This window comes from Arabidopsis thaliana, chromosome 4 (genome assembly GCF_000001735.4).
Source record: "Arabidopsis thaliana chromosome 4, partial sequence".
NCBI classification, from domain to species: Eukaryota; Viridiplantae; Streptophyta; class Magnoliopsida; order Brassicales; family Brassicaceae; genus Arabidopsis; species Arabidopsis thaliana.
This window is the reverse complement of record NC_003075.7, coordinates 14,228,307-14,243,306: the sequence shown is the minus strand read 5'-3', so window position 1 is coordinate 14,243,306 and position 15,000 is coordinate 14,228,307. Positions and strand designations below refer to the sequence as shown.

Genomic DNA, 15,000 nt, shown 5'->3' with positions numbered 1-15,000 from the left:
ATAATTATATATTCAAAACCTTTAGTTTCATTTTCATTCCTTGTGATAATTAGATCAACGCCACCAATCACCATCAGTCAAAATTATTGTATCGCTTACCACAATCCAAAAGAGACCGAAGAGGCCAACCAATTATTATATTCTTACATGACAATTAAATTTAATCTTAATCACAAAGGCAATCAATCAACATCATTTTATCGATGATGTCGTAACATTGTTGGCTCTTCTTACAACATATAATCATATAAAAGCATATGGCTTACTTTTTTATTTATCCGAAAGTAACTTTTGTCTTAGTTTTTTTCTTAATGTATACATAAGAGGGTCAGCTCTATTTACAAGTATTTGCCGTTACATGAAGTTTAAAGAACTAACTATTAAGGATATTCAATAGAGGAGGCGATGAAATGGACAATAAGAAAGTTTACAAAAGTGAGGTAAGCAGACGCGATTACCCAAAACCCCGAGTTACCAATCGAAACCTTTACGTATATAGTTTTTTATTCTTGTATTATACGAATATCCACACTACGATCTAGTATTAGCCGTTCCCGTCATGCAGATTCTAATTAATGATATTTCTTTGTACTCCAAATTAGTACTATATATGGAGTCATGCATGGACAATACTTTATGACTGGTCTATTGACCATAGAAACATCTTGATATCAAAATCTGATACCCCAAATCATATCAAATGACCTATATATTATTTCTCTTAACTGCTTTGAATGTATAAACAACTCCATGGCCTTATATCCAATAATATGAGTTCATACATAAGTCAAAGTTACAATCTCAATTCCAAATCTAGCTCGTTTGCTTCACTGGTTTCGAAGTTCTGAATACCCGATCCCAACGATATATTTCTCTGATCCTATAAGATTGGAAAACAAAATCATTCAGAGAGATCCGCATGTAAAGAAACGATTTTGAAAGAATTAACACAAATTATCATGTCAAATCTTAGTACATTCTAACCACTATATCTCTTAAGACATGGATTAATTATTTGTATGTATACTATATTTATGTATATATAAAGTAATAACCTCATGTAAGAAGTGTCTGGTTGTGTTTGGTTCCACAAAATGCTGGCTCTCCAAGATGCCGTAGCTCGGGTTCCAACTGTTGTAAGAAAATTATTAGCTTTATTTTTAACTATATCACAAACATTTAAGTGCATATATATAAACAACATAAAATTTAAGTTAAATATTGTTTATTCAAATAATCTTTAACAATAACAATGTGTACGGACTGACCTTGGTGCTCTGTGAGGCTGAGAATCTCCGTATCTTATGGTTGTTCTCTCGTATTGATCATTATTTGCATTCATCTGTGAGATCACAAAAAGGGCAATGAAACAATTATTGATAAAAAATGATTATTCTTGATTATTCCACCGATCGAGTTGAATTACATGGATCTTATTATTTCACGTCAACGATTGGAAACTAGTAATTAAACGATATACAATTTGTTAAGAATGCTTTTATCTTTTGCAGAAAACAAGATAATTAAGACGGATATAACTGAAGATCTTGCGAATAATTAAGATGAGATATTTCAAACCGAAATGATTTCTTCTAAAGCTAAGTTAAGAATCTGATTTAAATTTCTTCTAAATCTAAAAAGATGTGCATTTAAGAATAAACATGTGATGTGTATACATCACTAGTTTGTGGAAAGCATAGTGCTAGATACAGTATATGTAAAAATACACATGCATATGTATGTACACAACTTTGAATGTAGCATATTTATACATACCATCATGTTCGGATGAAAGCCATAAGGAGCTGGTGGTGGTGATGATGATGCATATGAAAAGGATGGTGATGACGATGGTATGGATGGATATCCTCCTTGGATCCTCACATCCTCCTACATTATTCAACATTCACATACACGAAACTTATTCATATTACTCATTTCGATCAACAAGAAGAAACAAACGCATGCTGAATCTAAATCATTCTGCAATTCGATTTAGACATTACGTCTCAAAACACAGACAAAAAAAAATACAGTTAGCTATCACGATCAAAAAGAAAATTGCATCCAAATCATCCTTAATGTCACGGTAGAAAGATTCTAAACCAGAGTTTTTTTGATGAAATTCTAAAATTTATAAAAAACAATTACTACTAGACTATTTTTACATGGATCTATAGAGATATGTATATGTGAGTGAAATTTGTACCTGATAAGTTGAGGGATGATAAGAAGGGTAGGTATTGAAGCTGTTGCAGTTATACTCGCCGTGTAATCTAATCTTCTCTAACTGCGCGACGCCGAGACCTCTCTGAGGCTGCTTAGGCTTGTCAGAACCATTCTTGTTCTTCCCTCTCTTTGCCGGAGAAGAAGAAGAAGATGTTGGTGATGATGACGAAGATCCACCCATTTTTGGTCTCCCGAAAAAACTACTACCCATTTCTTGGTTTATACACCGGAAAAAATACTAATAATCAAAGAACTAGAGAGAGAAAATCTTGCTAGAGAGAGAAAAAACCCAACAATTGTTTTTTTTTCGTTTTGTGTGTGTGGGGTTGGTTTGGCTAGCTTTGAGCTGAGGAATCGAAGAGATCTCTAATGGTGATCTCTTCTTTATAAGCTTTTTTATTTTATCTTTTTAAAAAAGGATTTTTTTTTTAAAAATCTTTTTTATGTTTTGTTATTAAGATCAGTAACTACTGCCTCGCTGGATCAGATTGTGTCCAGATTTCATTAGATACTTCCCACACACACATACACATACATAGATTTTATGCCCTTATTTGATTTCACAATTAATTCTGACAAATAAAACATTTATTAATTACAATGATTGTGCAATATTTTTGTCGTATATTATAATATTATCGTATTTTTTTCATTTTTTCTTCGGTCTTGTATGACTTCCAAGACTACAATACTATTCGATTTAATTACTCAAGTTTGAAAATTTTAATATACCTATAGATCGGAGCTTATTACTATATTGTTCTCGTATTGACCTTGATAATTACATAAAAGAATAGCTGACGGATTAGTATTTTCATTTACTCTACGTAGAATAATTATTAAGACATGTTATTCTTATTTTCAGATGATTTTTTAAAATTAATAAAATTACATAATAATAAGGTTTAATATATTACACGTACGTTAGACACGTTTCATTTACAGCTTGTCAAAGCTTTAAAACGTTAAAACCAAAAAAGAAAAAAGAAACCGAATCAGAAACGGATTATAATTAGCCTTAGACACTATAGCTTGAACATTTTGTGTAAGTATTTCGTTTCCTTATTTTTCTTCCGCATCATAGCTTTCTCAAAGTATACTTGTTTTATCATTAATGCGTTAATCATATATAACAATAAATCTGGTATCTATAAATGATTTTTCTGAGGCAGCAATGAAATATATAAAAGTAGCTTAAGTTTTGTATATTACTTTTTAGGAGATGTATTGTCGAGAAAAAACCTATAAGGGACTCACTAAGAAAAGCAGAAGCAATCGAACTATATAATATAACGTAAATACGAGTAAAATGTAACTAATTACATATATCAGTTTGTGTCAAAGTCATTATTAAATTTACAGATTCAACACATTTTAATCAAAAAAGTGAAGCTTTTTGTAGTATCTATATTGTACACGTGTGTACAGAACCAACCTTGATTTTTAGTCGCAACGCTTATTTATTTTATTTTATTGTATTAAAGACCTAATATTACAATATTTTACGATTATTCCCGGAACTTTCCCTGGTTGCATCTTCTGTAAATGTTATGTGAGTGTGTCATATATGACGTAGTTGTTGACTATTAAATATTAAACATTTACTTACTTTTTTCTTTTTTGTTAAAAATAACTACAAAGGTTACATAGTAGAGTTTAACTAGCAGAAGATTATTATTTTACGTAATTTCAACTAAATCAGTTTCGTTTGGCACGATAAATTTTGGTGAAAAAATAAAGAAGATTTAATATGTATTAAAATGTCAAAAAAATAATATTTTAAACTTTCATTAACATCTATTCAAATACGTTCCGCTATATAACATATTTTGCAATATAATTAATTCCGTATTATTTTAAACATTTATATGTTTAGATATTCAAAATATTTATTATTTTGTTAAATTTAAATATATAAATTATAATATTAAAAACTTTTTAAAAGTTAACTACTCACAATTATATGCGTTGCCAAACATCCAAAAAGTAAAGAATCCCGATTCTATCTTCAATCGTTTTACATTTGTACACTTTCCGTTTCAAAAAAAAGTGGTTGTAAAGTTATTTTGTTTCAAGCGGAATGTCGTTTTATCCTTTATCCAAAGCTAATTTTCGAAAATATATTATAGCATTAATGACATTATATAACATCATATTTGTGTTAGGCATTTTTTTTTTTAATTTACGTTAAATGTGTTAAATGACAATTTTTGGAATATGGTAGTATTTATTAAAACAATTTATAATTTTGTGTTAGTATGTTTGTATATATTATATACAAGACACACATATGTTGTCATTCTCAAAAGGGACTTAAATTGCAGGCTAACAGAATAGTGTTCTTAAAACGTGTTTTAGTTCTCTATTTTAATTAATTAATTGATTGATTGATTGATTATAAAGTCAGTACATATCACCCGGTCGAGGCCTTCCTTGGATTTAGAATCGTGCCACCAAAAATAATTTATTCACCCCATTATGCAAATATTTATTTAATTTTAACAATTTCAGAATGTAGTCTGAGGGCTAAAATACCATCCAACAAAAACTACTAATAGTAGTCTAATTAACAGTTCATATATATCAACAAATTTATCTATATTCATACTGCCTAAAGACATTGTGTATTATGTATATGATTATTGTTACCATCTTTAATAACTAGCCTCTTAAAATTTCTTCAGTTCTGGTGTGGCTCCTTTATACTAGCGGGCGTGTTTTGGCTGTAGTATAGAGACAGACTATCGATGAACATTATTATTTAGCTACAATTATACTTAATTTATTATTAACCCAAAATAATAATTATTCATATAAATACTAATGTCGTGAATCATGTGATTCCCCGAACATCTCTCCTAGCCTTATTAATAACTCCATAAACAATATTTAAGTAGTAAAGGGTCACATTTTTAAAAAGACAAGGAACTAACAGGTGTGTGACACTTGTAGGTCAGATGCTAACGAATTAATATTCTTTCTTAGTAATGACGCCACTTTCAATTTGATTTACAAGTAAATTTTATTAATTTAGTGATATGTTTAATAGTTTTTGATTTTGAATGGTAGTAGTAATATTTACCTAAACACACGAACGATTGAGATAATCCGTCTTCGGTCTCTACCTGCGGACATAGAATTCCCGAGTTCTCTCTATTTACTAGCCCGTTTTGGTCCTTTTGGACAATTTGGTCGTATCGATCATATTTTAGTGATTACTATTTTCAACAGTATACAAAACTTTCAAATTCGCTATAAATAAAGCAAAAGAAGAAATCGGTATTTATGGATAGGACGATTATAAAACCTTCTGATATAATTCTGATCGAAATTCCATGAATGTTGTTTAAATTCTCAAAGTTACAGTGACGACATTAATATAAAGTTATAAACCACTAAATTATATATCGTAGTAGCATAATACCATAAAGCATAGTGGAGTAATCTATACACCAAAACTTGTTTAAAATCCATTAAATAATATCTACCGTAGATTTTGTGCACATGCATTTCCCTGCTACACTACATTACTACTGTCTATCTCTTTCTGTATGTTTCTTTAAATGTTGTCATATTATTATTTATAAATACTTTCTATAAAATATGAATTCGAATCAAATCTTATTGATCCTCTTACTTACCTTGACAACCAATCAACATAAAGTTCCATTTTATTTTATTTTAAATTTAATCATAATCATAATCGTTAGTTATGCTATTTTCATTTTGATAATTTGACAGTTTCCAATACAGTAAAAATATTGATGTGATCGAATCTTAGTTTCTGATAATATTTTTTTAGGAATATATAAAAGATAAAACTGATGGTATTATAAAGCATATCAAACTCAGAGGTACCAGTACGTTTGTTACATACCAGAGATGCGAGAATTGGATTAAACTAACAAGCTGATCAAACATCAAGTACTAACATGCAAATCAAACAAACAAATCAAGCAAAATAAAAGTAGTAACAAACAATCTAGGTCTGTATTTAGATATGTGACTGATTATCACAAACTTTCATGTATTCAGTCTTTCCTGCAACGGTCATTTATTAAATCCCTCTTGTATCTGTACGTGAGCAAGAGACACATGCATCATGGACGCATGGGCTTATTTTCTTTCTATTTTTGCCACAGAAAATTATTACTGTTTGATGATGTCAAAGAAAAAAAAAAAAATTACTGCTTAGAGCATTTTTTTGTAAAATGTACTGTAATATTTTACAGTCACATTATTTATTTATTTTTGCATAAACGGTAATCACATTAGTGGTAACTAATTTTAATTCTTAGTTGAAGATGATAAGGTATATCCAATTAATTTGGCTTCAGTTATGGAGACTAAAGTTAATTCAATAATAAAGTAGATCATGGTCACATTTTTTTTTTTTTTGGTCACAGAAGATCCTGGTCACATAAACACACATGCATAATGTCCCAAAACCAACTGGCTGTTCAAATTTCAGCAACTATTAAAAACTATAAATAAAATATTCTGAAGATTTTAGACACATGTGATGTATTTTTCTGGCAATTATTTTTACCATGCTTTTCGTTGTGATTTTGCAGAATGTCCTGCTGACGTGCGTATTATACAATTTGACAACTTAATTACGTCGGAGTTCAGGTTTAGACAAATGCCAACAGTAACAAGGACGAAAATAATGGATTGCGATAAAAAGGAAAGAAAAAATATGTGGTGACCTATAGCTTTGAATTTAACAGAATTTAAACCTTTTAGCTAACTGATATGAATCTATGTTCCATAATTCAGTATTTGTTATAAGCTAAATGGTTTAAATTCTGTTAAATTTCTTTGGAAGGTTGTCATAGATGGATATTCGAAACGAATTTAAACCCTTTTAGCTAATAATTAGATTGGTTTAATTTGAACCGGACAGAAATGAAGCATCCAATATCATATTCATGTAAATGTTAGAAAAGTTCAAACTATGTTGACTTATTGCTCTAGATCAAGCACCATACACATTATAATAAGAGTCAAGTGTTCACATCTAAAGATCTTATAATAATTAGTATACAAATTGTACTTATTTAACTTGTGAAGGTTAAAAGGTTTGATTATAAAAAATAGATTTCGGTTATTAACTAAGCAATCAGGAACAAGAAAAGAAAAAAAAAGCGAAGTGTTTGACAAAAAGAAGAGCATCTCTCCACATGCAAGGGCTTCAGAGATTCAGGAAGCTGATATCGCAGTTTCCAAGGTCATCTCTATCTACTTGTCTACCAAACTCACTTTAGATTATATATTATACTACCATATACACTGATATGATTTGTCTACATGATCATCTCGTTAATATATACTATAGTTTATTTACATTGATTTCGTTTTAACTACTCGAACTATTTTTAAATGATCACAAGTTGACCATATTCTTTTACGCAAGCTATTTCTATATGTCAAGATTGATAATTGGTGCCACATCGGTGAATAAATCATGTTTTTAAATTGGAAAAATACATTTTGTACTTCATAAGAGCGCAATCTTGTACAATGTTCTCAAAATTATTGGTTAGTCATTTTATAGAGTTAAGTGTTCGCAACGTTCATTTTTCACAAATCTACTATTCGTATAAGTAGTTATAGTAATATATGTAGTTTACTTAGAAACATATAGTATGCAAATATGTCGAAGTTGTATAACAAAAATTATCGAAGTCGTACCCTCCAAAATTTCCTAATTGTATATGCCTATAAATAAAATTTGAGGACGAAAAAAATTAATATTGCAAATTGGTTTGGCTCTTCATTCTCTCTCTTCCAAAGTATATCTGAAAATAAACTAAAATGAAAATTCGTAGCTAAAACGACATCCCTAGCTAGTTGTCTTGCATGATCTATCCTTGGATATGGGCTTATGGACATGTTGGTTTGTTTTTAAGGTTAACCCTAAATTATTTGCCTCATATATTATATAGAATCATAATTATATATGTCTTCAAGTAGTTATAATGTATTGTTTTATTATATTGTTCTTCTTAAATGACATTGTTTCTTCCGTCGGATCGGATAACACAATTATACATATGCTCAATACATGTGGGAGCTTCAATTTTTTTGTAACAAGTTGTTAGATATGATTGTGTGTGTGTGTGTGTCTATATACTCAGTGAATCATGAATACGACCAAAAAACGACGAATCATGCAAAAAGAAATCGTTCATGAAAAGGGGGGGGGGGACAAAAGTCGTATAATTCAACCAAATAAAAGTATATTATCAAAATTACAATTATTGACATTTGGTGATTCATTTCCAACAAAATCTACTATTTAGCTAATACGAGAAATCCATCTAGTAATATTAGTTGACTCATAAGCAATATAATTGCCAAAGTAAGAGTTTCGGTTAGTTTTTGTTTAACGTAATATTAAAATGAGTAATGTAGTCGATAAGGGTACGAAATGTTCGTCCCACGTGGGAGAAGATATAATTAAATCATTGAGAATCGTTTGATGCTGAATCTTTATTAGCTCTAAGCATATAAATTAAGGAGTATTTGTTCGATGAAGCTTCCTTCCTTCACCATCAACCATACAAATTAAATAATAGTGTAGTAATACCTTTCCAACTTTTTCTTCTCTCTTTTCTGAATGATTACTTGTAACAATCTTTTAGATAGTACAGATTTGATCCATTGGCTGATTTCTTTTTATTTATCTATTCAGTTGGCATCCATGCTGTTCCTTCTATTATTTCATATTTTTCTGTGGTTTTTTCCACAATGTATGTAATACCAAATTTTAGGACTTGTTCATATTTTCTTATTTAGAAATTTTGTGACAACTCTTTTCAGTGTCTTGAAAGTACAACATGGTTGGATCATCTGAGAGATCACTAAAGTCTCACTGCTTAGGATTGTATGATACAATTTTGTATTAAGCTCAACTGTCTCAGGTGAAACAAAGACTTAAACCGGTTGGTGCTGGTCTCAGACTTGAAATGTCTATACGCATCTGCAATATGTTTTGATAGAGCACAGTGTAGCCAAGCTGCCACCTATTTTCAATGAAAAGCTGTAAATTTGTCTATGAAGAAGAGGTTGATTTGTAAAACTTGAGTTCATACCATGAATCCTTCCATACATAATCAATCTTATCTCAAAGCTAAACATTACATGATCGTGGCGGTCTAGTTCTGTCTAGGCTCAAAACGCCAGAGATCAACGGCAATATCAACTTCTTTTCGCTTGTGGAACTTGTAGAGTTTTGGCAAGTCATATCGGAGCTGCAAGGGGAACAATATGAATAAGTTAGAATGTTTAGACACATTCACATCAGACTTTTGATATAATAATTTTCAAATCTTTTAGCCCAACCTCACATATAACTTCAGCACTTTTCGCATTGAAATCACGCAAAGCCGCCCTTTTAATGTGCTGCAAGAATGTTAAGGTTGTTACTAACAAAATACATAGTAAGTAGATATTGTAAGGAAGGCGCTTTGCTTACTTCTCTGGTAGATGTCTTATGCAAGGAATAAACTGCCTTTGAGGCGACCTGCGTAGCCAAACATCGAATGTAAACATGTAACCGAGTGATACGAAATTAGAAAACAGTAAAAAGAGATATTCTTTTCTGTTGTTTACCTTCATTGCCGCAGAGAGAAACTCCATGTCAGCTCCTTTCTTCCGTGTACCAAATGGAGGGTTCATTACAACCGTATCCACAATCAGGCCTAAAACAATTCATGGAGCCACAAAAATGTTACCGGTAGAATCTTCTTTTCGTTGAATGAACTGAAATGAAAGGAGGATTGTACCTTTTAACTCTAGCTTTGTGATGTCACACTGAACGAAATCTATCTCGACCTACAAAACAAACCAATTATAGCAATGGTATTTGCTATACAACCAAAAGAAAACTCATTTACATAAAAGACGAAGAATTTCAAAAAAACCTCAAGTTCCTCTGCATTTAGTGTTGCTGTTTCAAGAGATTCAGGGTCGATATCGAATCCAATCACAGACCTGTTCTGAAGCAATAAAGAGATTAGATAACCACAGAGATTGAATAGAAGAGTGAGGCAAAGATGATTATACTCACGCAGCATCTAGAAGAGCAGCAGCAGCACTTAAAGTACCACAGCCACAACCAAAATCCGCAACGACCTTATCAGTTATATCTCCATATGAATTCTCTGCCTAAACAAAGGATACACACTTAAGGCTTCTTCTAAGACAGCAGGAACAAAACCAAGCATCACAAAACAACTCAGACTACATAAATCTAACATCCACACACTGAGAAAATCACTAGCCTGTTATATATTCTAGATTAGACAGTGAAGACCCACTTCACAGAAAGCATGATATTAACAAAAGTAATAAACTTCAGAGCAGAGGAAGACGGATTTTACAGTGAAAAGCATACGAGAAGCAATGTGAGGACCAGTTGGGTATTGCTCGAATTCCACCTGCCACACAAAAAATCAAAATCAAAAGAGTTTGTTCGACGAAATCAATCTTTAGTATTCAAAGTTATAATATTTTTCACATACTTTAGGATTGGAGAACTGTTCAAGATCACCCAACAAGCCTTCTAATTGCTTCAGCTTCATCTTCTCCGGCGCTTCTCAACAGTGAATTCACAAAAAGCAGAGTCAAAAAGCCTCCGTGACAAATCAATGACATAAATAAAAAAGCTTTCAGGCCCATTGGGCTTTCTTTCTTTCTGAAGAGGCAAGTGTAAACCCCATTGCCTCCTTGATTGAGGTTTTTCTCTTCCCCTGAATCGCTGTGCTCGTTGTGAGAGAGTGAGAGATGTGTCCTCGAGCTACTCAAACATGCGAAATCTGCGAGAAGGTTGTATCCAAATACAAGTGTCCTTCTTGTCTTGTTCCTTAGTAAGTGTTCTTCGTCTCTCTCTCTTTTTACATAGGTTTTCTTTCGTTTCATCATTGGCTTGTTAAGTCATCTTTGTCATTGTCTCTTACTTGGTTTCTGTGGCTTGCCTGCAGCTGCTCATTGGGTTGTTTCAAGATACACAAAGGTAAGTTCTTTTGATCTCTTTATGAAATTCGTAAAAAGTTAGGATTTGGAATTAGTTCCTTGATTGATGTTAGTTTCTGAGTTAGACCTTAAAGTTTTGGACTTTGTAATTGAATTCGTTGAGTGTCTCTAGTTTTATTACTTAGCTTAAACCTCGTGACCTTTGAATTGCTAATTTCATTGCAGATTGTATAACCAATAGAGGAAGAGTATTTTATGTATCTGTTTTGTTTTCAATGAAGATTTTACTTTAGGTTTATGTTGATGTGGTTCTAAGTATGTAATCTTATCAATAATGCAGAGACTCCATGTGCTAAACCGTCTGATCCTTCTTCAACCGAAGAAAAGCCAGGTTAGTGCATTTTGTGGTTTCATTGTTTCTTGATTAGTTTTCCTTTGCTCACTTGTGTAAGTTGTTCAGTGTGAACCATGGTTTGAGTCATGCTCTGGTTTTGTAGCAGCTTCTCCAGCAAAGGAAGTCCCGGTGAAAAGACCTGAGGAAGCTAATGATGTTGTAGAGAAGACACAGCAAAAGGCTAGTGGTACGGTTCTTCCAACTTAAGTCTTATTTACATTCATGGGCTGATTTTCAAAACCTCTGATGTAGCCAGAGATGCTAGGCATTAGACTAGAATTGTTTGAACTTGGGTTTGAGTCATAATCTGTTTTTTTGTAGCTGCATCTCCAGCGAAGGAAATTCCGGTAGCAAGACCGATAATTGTAGAGGAAGAAAAGTATATTTTAGAAAAGACACAGTTCGAGGCTATCGGTAATGTTCTTCCAACTACATTATATATAGACGAGCAAGTTATTGGATAACAAACGTCTGAACGAATCTATAGCTTCGTAGGCCATTTCTAAATCTGGGAACTTTTTACAGCTTCTTCTAGTGAAATCCGCGAAGCTCTAAAGGATGAACCTCTTCAGAAACTCATCTACAGTATTGATAGTTCTTCCAACCCTTTACAGGTAAAGCTCATCTACATCGTCGTCAGTAATTCAATATTTTTGTTGTTGTTATCGATCTCCTTTGACGAAACTATTTGTGGATGTATCAGGAACTCGATGAAGCCATGGGAATAGAAGCATTCCGCGAATTCACAGACAAGGTACAGTCTTAAAAGCTTTTATTTCAAGAACTTGCAACAATCCATGACCAGCAAAAGGGCCTCCACTAAGTTTCCCACTTTGTTTTTTTTTTTCCAGATTTTATCAAACATTTCGAAGAGTAATGACGAGCAGTGAGTGTAGTCGCTTCAAAACTCCAGTAGTATTCTTGCTTAGTGTATTCGTTACATAGTTTGAGAAAAGTTTCAGAGAAATGTTTACTGGCTATAAAAACGAGCCGTTTTGGTTTACACAAACCATCTCTTCTCTGACCCCCAAGATTCCAGCTTCTGACATTTGCGGAAACAGAGAAAAAAACAAAAAAAAAACTGGACCATCTTAACCTTAAACAGACCAAAAATTTCACATCTGGACCATCTTCAAAATTGTGATTTGCAGATAGAACTGAACCTTTTTTTTTAATTCCACAACATCAACCTACAACAAAACAATAGAGATGTGTCTGTCAAACCTTGACCATTATCTCATCAGTCATCACTCAAGAAAAGCTTGTAACCATTCCCTGATTCTTTCTAACCTGTTGGTTGGTTGTTCTGATCATTAGGTTCCTTGCTACTACCTGCCTGGCCTAAACTCAGCTGTGATGTTATTTGTTGACTCTATAAGAACATTTTTAAAAAGAGGATGGGTCTTGTGAGCAACGTCATTTGTTGGAACAGAGGAATAAGCACAATGGATATTGGGAAAGAATTACCTGCAATGGAGGAGGAAGAGATTGTTGCATCTGATGGTGACCAACAAACTGACCATAAGGATTCATCTGAGGTTGGTTCGACACCGGGTTAGGCTGTGGACTTTGTAACCAAACTCTGGATGGGTCAAAGGTCTGAATGTTTGGAAAAGGGTATCGCGGTGGTGGATATGATGGACCTACACCCGCCATATGAGCCTGGCTAGGGAAAGGTATGTATGCAGGAGGCTGATTCATACCCATGGCCATGTGGGGCATGAACTGCTGCATATTCGATGTATACATCATCGGTGGCATCATACCACTTCCCATTGACATCATCGATTCAGATATTAAAAAACCTCATTCATGATCTGAAGATTATTCATCTACATAATTGCTGTAAAACAAATTCATGACTTGCAAGAAACAGAAGAGCAAGACCTCAAGGACATATAAGAGGAATCATCTTATTAGGCCAACCATCTAAACGAAGATGAATCTTCAGACATCAAATCTAAAAAGAGGAATCTTCAGGGGCATACATTTATTTGCATCTCTAGAGATTTCACGTACTCGATAACATCTTCCAGCATTGAAACTTTAGTAGACTGATCAGAGTAGAACCAGAACCAGAATGAGAATCAAGTTTAATGACAACAAGTTATGTGAAACTGTGAGAGACCTTGTTGCAGCGAGGAATGAGTTGTTGCAGAGTCTTCATTCTCTCGTTGATCTTTTCTCTCCGTCTCTGTTAAAACACAAGGTACGTTTCAATGGAGGATGAAACAGAGAGTCCATTGTTGAAATCAAAGAATCTTGAAAATGCAATGGAAATATAACAACCCTTTCGGCGAGGTTATGCATTTCTGCAGCTCGTGACCTCTTCCTAGACGTTGAACCTCGAGCTTCTTCAGTTCCCTGTACGCCAAGAAACAAGAAAAGGGTTAAACTGCACGCGTCAAGTAACTAACACGCGCTGACATGAGTGCGCACTTCTCGGAGCGGTAACTCACCTGGATTCTCGGAGCACTTCTTGGAGCGATAATCTGACCGTACGGAGCACTGGATGGTGGTTTTGGTGGTGGTGGTGCCAGAGAGACGGAACTCTGCGGATGAGGAGCCGGAGTGGAAGCATAAAGTTCAGAGCACAAATAATCTTGACGGAGTGGATGATGGGGCCAAGAAGACATTTCGTCTTCCTGGATGAAGAGATTCTGATGAGGCAGAGGAGGCGGAAGCGGAGTATTTTCTTCTCGTCCGCCACTTCCGCTGCCACGGAGAATGGGAAGAGGATCGGAGGAGGGTATCTGTGTCTGGCCAATCTTACATAAGAGCTCCACTATATCATCTTCACCCCTAGTTTCAAAAAAAAGTTTAAAACCCTAATAATAAAAGATTCATGGAATTACAGAGTGAGAAAAAAACTTTCAAGTAAGAAGATAAAAGAAACTTACATGATGGAGGGGAATTTCTAATATGATCAAGAAGGAGGAAGAAATAGAACAAAAAGAAGAAGAATCTGTGATGATATAATCATCATAGGTTTCCAAGTTGAAGTCTTGAACGAAAATGATTCATATCTTGAGACAAAAGAAACAAAGTTTCTGAGAGAACCCTCAAAACACAAATACTCTCTATATATATACATATTAGATATTTGTGAATTGTACCTTTTATCAGGAGAAAAAGGCAGATATTTGTGAAAGAAAGAAAAAAGAAACATAATGTCGTTTAGCCAGAAACCTCCAAAGGAACCACCCAGAGGCCAGAAAAAAACATGCAGATTCATTGATTTGCGAGTTCCTTGTTTTTTTTTTCTCCATTGTCTGATTCTCTCTGATTTTTTTGCTAGATAAGCTCTCTCTCTGTCTCTCTTTGAGCGTCTTTGTGCGTGCTATGACTTTTGGTATATTCCGAATGACGTCAACAGCCCACTTTGGTCTCACTCATGG

General features: G+C 33.4%; 4 protein-coding genes across 15 annotated transcripts; 1 reads left to right on the top strand and 3 right to left on the bottom strand.

The window, feature by feature from the left end:
- Positions 1–627: 627 nt before the first annotated feature.
- On the bottom strand, positions 628–2,641 carry AT4G28840 (mediator of RNA polymerase II transcription subunit). Of its 3 annotated transcripts, NM_119028.5 has the most exons (5): positions 2,210–2,641; positions 1,777–1,890; positions 1,269–1,342; positions 1,056–1,131; positions 628–880 (listed from the first exon to the last, which is right to left on the bottom strand). In NM_119028.5, exons 1-5 carry the CDS (start codon positions 2,438–2,440, stop codon positions 794–796), a joined length of 582 nt encoding a protein of 193 aa, NP_194613.4. In that variant the 5' UTR covers positions 2,441–2,641; the 3' UTR covers positions 628–793. The 3 variants fall into 3 exon arrangements, with proteins under 3 accessions (NP_194613.4, NP_001329539.1, NP_001329538.1); NM_001341949.1 differs by having other exon boundaries at positions 647–1,131; positions 2,210–2,585; NM_001341950.1 differs by having other exon boundaries at positions 691–880; positions 1,056–1,342; positions 2,210–2,559.
- A 6,331-nt stretch (positions 2,642–8,972) lies between these two features.
- On the bottom strand, positions 8,973–10,885 carry AT4G28830 (S-adenosyl-L-methionine-dependent methyltransferases superfamily protein). 4 transcript variants are annotated; one of them, NM_001341948.1, is made up of 10 exons: positions 10,758–10,861; positions 10,617–10,673; positions 10,304–10,401; positions 10,158–10,227; positions 10,020–10,068; positions 9,847–9,935; positions 9,710–9,757; positions 9,577–9,636; positions 9,376–9,485; positions 9,005–9,257 (listed from the first exon to the last, which is right to left on the bottom strand). In NM_001341948.1, exons 1-9 carry the CDS (start codon positions 10,815–10,817, stop codon positions 9,390–9,392), a joined length of 627 nt encoding a protein of 208 aa, NP_001328315.1. In that variant the 5' UTR covers positions 10,818–10,861; the 3' UTR covers positions 9,005–9,257; positions 9,376–9,389. The 4 variants fall into 4 exon arrangements, with proteins under 4 accessions (NP_194612.2, NP_001328315.1, NP_001078464.1 ...); NM_001341947.1 differs by having other exon boundaries at positions 9,152–9,257; positions 9,327–9,485; positions 10,758–10,885; NM_119027.4 differs by having other exon boundaries at positions 8,973–9,485; positions 10,758–10,867.
- Positions 10,886–10,926: 41 nt separating this feature from the next.
- On the top strand, positions 10,927–13,899 carry AT4G28820 (HIT-type Zinc finger family protein). 6 transcript variants are annotated; one of them, NM_001341944.1, is made up of 9 exons: positions 10,932–11,102; positions 11,217–11,248; positions 11,549–11,599; positions 11,709–11,789; positions 11,924–12,016; positions 12,128–12,216; positions 12,306–12,356; positions 12,454–12,488; positions 12,920–13,013. In NM_001341944.1, exons 1-9 carry the CDS (start codon positions 11,020–11,022, stop codon positions 12,945–12,947), a joined length of 543 nt encoding a protein of 180 aa, NP_001329312.1. In that variant the 5' UTR covers positions 10,932–11,019; the 3' UTR covers positions 12,948–13,013. The 6 variants fall into 6 exon arrangements, with proteins under 6 accessions (NP_001031741.1, NP_001329312.1, NP_001329311.1 ...); NM_001341943.1 differs by having other exon boundaries at positions 11,002–11,102; positions 11,706–11,789; positions 12,920–13,899; NM_001036664.2 differs by lacking the exon at positions 12,920–13,013 and having other exon boundaries at positions 10,927–11,102; positions 12,454–12,665.
- AT4G28815 (basic helix-loop-helix (bHLH) DNA-binding superfamily protein) lies at positions 12,927–14,729 on the bottom strand (the record flags this gene model as incomplete). 2 transcript variants are annotated; one of them, NM_001084994.2, is made up of 6 exons in its annotated part: positions 12,927–13,330; positions 13,591–13,656; positions 13,731–13,796; positions 13,892–13,966; positions 14,062–14,430; positions 14,553–14,588. In NM_001084994.2, the coding sequence occupies 6 exons, from the start codon at positions 14,586–14,588 to the stop codon at positions 13,019–13,021; spliced, it is 924 nt and encodes a 307-aa protein (NP_001078463.1). The 2 variants fall into 2 exon arrangements, with proteins under 2 accessions (NP_001078463.1, NP_001328387.1); NM_001341942.1 differs by having other exon boundaries at positions 13,019–13,330; positions 14,062–14,396; positions 14,503–14,729.
- Between the last annotated feature and the right edge of the window lie 271 nt (positions 14,730–15,000).

What these genes read in the sequence shown, in the direction of transcription:
- AT4G28840 (NM_119028.5), bottom strand. Translation starts at nt 2,440, where the DNA reads ATGGGTAGTAGTTTTTTCGGGAGACCAAAAATGGGTGGATCTTCGTCA. An exon ending in GCTTTCATCCGAACATGATG is followed by an intron (nt 1,343 to 1,776) that starts GTATGTATAAAT and finishes GTGATCTCACAG; the next exon opens with ATGAATGCAAATAATGATCA. An exon ending in CCAGACACTTCTTACATGAG is followed by an intron (nt 881 to 1,055) that starts GTTATTACTTTA and finishes CCAATCTTATAG; the next exon opens with GATCAGAGAAATATATCGTT.
- AT4G28830 (NM_001341947.1), bottom strand. Translation starts at nt 10,817, where the DNA reads ATGAAGCTGAAGCAATTAGAAGGCTTGTTGGGTGATCTTGAACAGTTC. An exon ending in TAAATGCAGAGGAACTTGAG is followed by an intron (nt 10,069 to 10,157) that starts GTTTTTTTGAAA and finishes TTTGTTTTGTAG; the next exon opens with GTCGAGATAGATTTCGTTCA. An exon ending in CACAAAGCTAGAGTTAAAAG is followed by an intron (nt 9,936 to 10,019) that starts GTACAATCCTCC and finishes GAATTGTTTTAG; the next exon opens with GCCTGATTGTGGATACGGTT.
- AT4G28820 (NM_001341943.1), top strand. Translation starts at nt 11,020, where the DNA reads ATGTGTCCTCGAGCTACTCAAACATGCGAAATCTGCGAGAAGGTTGTA. An exon ending in CCTTCTTGTCTTGTTCCTTA is followed by an intron (nt 11,103 to 11,216) that starts GTAAGTGTTCTT and finishes GCTTGCCTGCAG; the next exon opens with CTGCTCATTGGGTTGTTTCA. An exon ending in TCCGCGAATTCACAGACAAG is followed by an intron (nt 12,357 to 12,453) that starts GTACAGTCTTAA and finishes TTTTTTTTCCAG; the next exon opens with ATTTTATCAAACATTTCGAA.